The 5,142-nt window shown below is 40.3% G+C and overlaps 1 protein-coding gene across 1 annotated transcript in view; it reads left to right on the forward strand.

Moving 5' to 3' along the window:
• tmem131l (transmembrane 131 like) overlaps nt 1-5,142 on the forward strand; it is a gene marked incomplete at its 3' end in the record, with an annotated part of 77,429 nt that overhangs the window by 65,580 nt on the left and 6,707 nt on the right. The window contains exons 9-20 of the mRNA XM_007541529.2: nt 840-993; nt 1,436-1,494; nt 1,567-1,672; nt 1,754-1,856; nt 1,943-2,087; nt 2,503-2,673; nt 2,766-2,832; nt 2,924-3,047; nt 3,127-3,196; nt 3,279-3,388; nt 3,503-3,572; nt 3,750-3,883. Of these exons, the coding sequence (XP_007541591.2) occupies nt 840-993; nt 1,436-1,494; nt 1,567-1,672; nt 1,754-1,856; nt 1,943-2,087; nt 2,503-2,673; nt 2,766-2,832; nt 2,924-3,047; nt 3,127-3,196; nt 3,279-3,388; nt 3,503-3,572; nt 3,750-3,883 (1,313 nt within the window). The remainder of the gene's footprint in view (nt 1-839; nt 994-1,435; nt 1,495-1,566; nt 1,673-1,753; nt 1,857-1,942; nt 2,088-2,502; nt 2,674-2,765; nt 2,833-2,923; nt 3,048-3,126; nt 3,197-3,278; nt 3,389-3,502; nt 3,573-3,749; nt 3,884-5,142) is intronic.

Raw genomic sequence — 5,142 nt, forward strand, 5'->3', positions numbered from 1 at the left:
TTTGTCATATATTTGTACTTTTACTTTCATACATTTTTGTCATATATTTGTACTTTTACTTTCATACATTTTTGAGTACTTTCTCCACCACTGGTCGGTAGCATTAGCGGCTAACAGGCTATGTCCAAACCAGTAATGTATATCAATGAAGAAATCCTACAACCACTAAAATCTGACACTGTTCTGTTTTTGTTTACTTTTTGTGAAGAAGGAAGTTGCGCTGGCCTTCTTCAGAGGTTTTGTGTCGATTCCTTCAGTAGTTCTTGGTGCAGCACCACCACAGGCGAAGGGGGGACAGGTTTTTTTAGTTAGTTTTTTAGTCGTTTGACACAGTGCAGTTTGAATGCGAAGTTAAGTTCTGAAAATGTAACAAAATGTTGCAGTTTTAGTCCCCAATCGAACTGAGTCTACCAGACTATCCAGTCTGAATACACCCTAAGACTGTTGAATTGAATTCTAGTACAACATAATTTTTGATGATTTTTTTTTTTGACAATCATCAAACATCTCAGAAAGATGGTAGTGTACAGCCAAATATATCCTGCAATGATTTTGGAAAGAAAAAAACCTATACTGTACACTTCAAATTAATTACTTTTTGTAATTGTACTTTTTAGAAGTATATATGCCTAAATAACAATGTTTAAGTTGGGGAGCAGAAACGTACTGTCCTAATTCTCACAATTTTGCAAGCTGGTAACCTGCACACTCAAATCCTTAGGTGGACTTCGAATGAGTACACACTTCATAGAGCTTCTCAAATCTCTCCTCACTCTCCAAATAATTCCATTTCCTTGTATTTGGTGCATGACTGGTAAGGCTTTCCTTTCTCGTCCCAGGGGTCCTGCCTCCAGAAAGAGGAGCGTCTCAGTCTCCAGATTAATCTGTCTGCTTGTGGTGACCGGCCCGCTGAACTGGACAAGCTCAAGCCCTACGTCATTGAGCACATTTTGTTCCTGATGGTCACTCCTACTGTTGGACCAGCTGCATTTGGTGGGTGTTTGTTGATGTCTATAGTCAGCTTTTCAAAAACATTTATTAATCTAAGCATGAGTCACACAAAGTTGCAGAAGAGAAGCTTTTAGTTCAGTTCTGAGGGATGTTCCAAATTTATTTATTTTTCCCAGTTTCATAATGAATAGAAGAGACCGAAGGAAGAGACCCCCCACCTCTTCCTTCTTTAGCTCAGTTTTAAATAATTCACCGGAATGAAAGTCATATGAGATTTGAAGCATTTGTTTTCTGAAGTGTGCAGCCGCTTTTCTAATTTTGAGTTTCAAAACTGACATTCACTGTTTGTAACCCACAATAATAATTTCATTGTCTTTACATTGTATTTAATTATCTGTTATGACAAACAAATTTAATTATCTGGTTTGCAAACATTTTAGGATTATACTGTAAAGATGGACAATATTGTTATATTTTCACACAGGGGATGCAAAAATAGGAGTTTATATGTTGAATTCTGGAGGGAAACAGCTCTACATAAAGGTGAGAATTTCTTATTGTTTAGTTTTATCATTGTGCTATTATGTCTGTAACGAGATGTTTTCATGTTTCCAGGACATGCAGGTGTTGTCAAAGGTGGAGACCAGCCTAAACTTTAACAAGGTTCTTCTTAGACCAGAGGCAAAGAACTTCACCCAGGTGGCCAGCTTAACATGCAGAGGTGAGTCGTCTCCTTTCCTTGAAGCAACTTCTCAGTCAAACATTAAAGCTGATCAGCTGTTTTCCTCCTGTCTGGTCCCAGGTATATTTCCAGGTCATGGACAGAAGTGTATAAGTCATATCAGTTTAAAAATAATGGGGAACAAGACGACCTCCAGCTTCCCAGGATTACACATCACACATAGGTCCCACATTTGTCTCTTTATTGACGTTTATTGGGGGTTTTGGTTTTATTAATAAGAACTGTTGTATAATTTGTGCTTTGTTGCAGATGGACAGTAGGGGATTTCTTCAGTTTGTTTCAGGTGAAACAAAGCAACCACCACCAGATGGAGCTGTGGTTCTCCAACCCTTCCCCTCTGCCTTTCACTGTGGTCAATGCCACACTGTCGGAAATGCTGCAGGGCGTGGTGAAGGTAGTGTAGCACATCTCAGCAACACAGCAGTTCAAAATGCTTTATAATGTGAAAACATAAAAAACAAACACATCATAGAGTCAACAGTTGTGAAAACCAATAACAGACATTACATTTTGCAAGTGTCATTGCTGAAATCATCAATACACATCATATGTGTTGGTCAATGTTTTATTTATTATGGTTGAAAAGCAACTGTAGCAAGTGGGTTTTTAGTCTAGATTTAAATTAACAGAACAGTTTTCTGGAAGTTTGTTCCACAAAGCTCATTTGTGACAGGAAACAAATCACATCTTTTAATGAAATGATGCTTTGCTTAATGTTTTTACAAGATTGATTCCAGATGTTTTGCCGTTTATCAAGCAAACCCATGCGTCTTTTCTAACAGTAGCATCTGCTGCCCCCTGTCTGTCAGGTGGTGAACTTCAGTAGTCCAGTGAGCGTCTCCACAGGTTGCTGGCGCATCCTGTCCCTCCAACTGCTAAACAGGACTCTGCCTCTGAATTACATGCTGACCCTGAGTCTGGACACCAGGCTCGGCATCAGCCTGCACATTCCCTTCTACTTTCATTCAACTTCATCAAAGGTAAACCTGATGTGTTCCTGGCTGCTGCTTTCTTGGTTGGGAAATGTGTGAAGTAAATGGGAGCTGACTATTAATTGTGTGTATGCCAACAGGAGGAGGTGGTGTTTGAGGCCGAGCGTGAGTGTGCACGACAATGTTCTCTTCGCTTATCTGAAGCAGGTGAAATTTAGCCCCTTCCAGCATGTGTGTGAAGTAAGATGTTGCTTCCTGATGAAAATTTGTTTATGTTTTTCTTGGTGATGTCTTCCAGGTCGTCAGGAGTGGCAGCGCTCCCTTCAGCCAGACTCTTTTTCCTCTTCCTGGGCTGTAGACAGCAAGCTGGCTGCAGAGCTCTGCTCTCGGTCACAGAATTACAAAGACAAACTACCCTGCAGGTGAGCTGCAACACCAGCCCATCTCTGTCCATTTCTCAGCTTTATCATTCACATCATAATTAATTCAATGTCTCTTCAGGTGGCCCAGGTTTCTTTCTGAGGGATCTGCTCCTCTGTACTTTGGGGCTACGCCTGTCAATGAGAGCAAAGTAAGCAAAGTGTCATGGTTATTTACTGAAAAATACCTTTCTATCCATAAACTTGTGGTTCATATTGTCCTCTCTGGTCCAGGTTAAAACATTCATGCTGAAGAATCCTTCGCCCTCAGTGGTTTCTGTGGAGATTCAAACCATTTCCCTTTACCCTTCTCCCAGTGAAGCTCTGGATCTTCTAACCAAATGGTAAACAGTTTGGTTGGTATTTATAGTAAATTAATCAAATGATGTGCTTGCATTGTTTTGAACTGTTATATTGGAGAAGAGCATCCTAATAGATTTTTTTTGTTTTATTGATAGGTTTAATATCAGCTCCCAAACTGTGAACATTAGCACAGAAGAGTTTTCTCTGCTGGCATCTCCTCCAAAGGTAACCCTTTAAACAACTCTTGAATCATTTTTACTGATGTAAATAGTTTTGGGATTAATTTGATTTTTCTTAGCTGAACTTTCAAGTCACCATCTGCACTCAGCTATCTTGCTTTTTTTCCCCCTCTTATTGGAGTTTCTGACAGCATTTTTTCCATTTTGCTGTTTCTCTTTTCAGGCAGGTGAGCTCACAGCAGATGTAACAGGAGAGGGTGTTCTCCGTCTGCTGCTGCAGCCCTGGGAGACCAGAGAGGTCGCTGTGGTGTTTAGCCCCACCCAACACAAACCAACCACCACCATTCTTGTTATCAGGTATAATAGCTAATTCCAAGTCACCTTTATTTTCTGATTTATTGATCAGAGGTTTTTGTAAAGCTGTATAACTAAAAACTGTAATAATGATGATGATACATAATAATAATAATAATAACACAGGGTTTCCCCCAGTGTATTATAAGCCTGGCGGTCTGCCATGCTTTACTAGCCACCCCCACCAGGCTAAGTGTTGCTTGTTTTTATTAGAAAAATTAATAATCCAAAATTTTTTTATTTTTTTATTATTATTATTATTATTATTATTATTCCTATTTTTTAAATAAATTTAATCTGGGTTGCAAGCGCCTCTGTTGCTCTGAGCATTTCACTGGCAGAGCAAATTTATTCCTAAAAGATTTAAAGCCGGGAGAGCGACCAATCACACAGCTGGCGCCTCTGCACGTTGTCTCGCGTGCTGCCGCTCCTTGATCTCTTGTTTACCTTGGCGCACGCCTCCTTTCACTCAAACTGGACACAGGCTGACCGGTATGGATATTTACATCAACCCCCTGTGTGGAATCATGTCTCTTTGGTGAACTCTACATCAAGATGAGAGTTTAAAACCCACCTCGTTAGCTCTGGTTGCGCAGCTCTATATGAACCGCAAGAATAACTTGTAGTGGTGCTTTCAGAGGTGCGCGTTGAGGGAGCGGTGAGAATGATTTATCTTTGTGAACAAACAATTATGCTGCATTTACATCTCAACTCACTGCCCAGCATGTGGCTCTGTCTTCCCTGTAAAGTACATGCATGTGATCCCGGTTGGCCGGAGCGTTAGTGGTTAATGAACCAGTGTTAACCTCGTCATGCAGGTTCAGCCCGGTGAGGACCTTTTTGCTCTCTCCTAGTAGTCACGCTTCATGCTGGTTTTATATTATTTTATTTATTTTTTAATATTATTTTTCCAGTTACACGATGCACCAAACCATATCAAATGCTTTGTCCACTTAGTCAACCAGAGTTAATGCATGCGGCCATGCGGAGATCTGAAAAACTCATCCCACAAACTTGAGCAACCAAAACAGTTTCTGTGACGCTTATTAAAAACTCAACAGACACGAAATCTTAGAGCTACTAAAGCCACATTAGCAGCATTGAATTAAATCTCCTGTTTGTTGCGGATCTCTGCACACAGTTCAGCATACTTAACTCATCATTAGGGGCCTGTGCAAAGTTGTATGAGGCCTTCAGCAGAATTTGACTTAGGGGCCCCTTTTGTTGCTAAAATCATCAGCACCTCTAACAGCTTCTGTGTT

Source organism: Poecilia formosa, unplaced genomic scaffold (assembly GCF_000485575.1).
Source record: "Poecilia formosa unplaced genomic scaffold, Poecilia_formosa-5.1.2 Scaffold614, whole genome shotgun sequence".
Classification (NCBI taxonomy): domain Eukaryota; kingdom Metazoa; phylum Chordata; class Actinopteri; order Cyprinodontiformes; family Poeciliidae; genus Poecilia; species Poecilia formosa.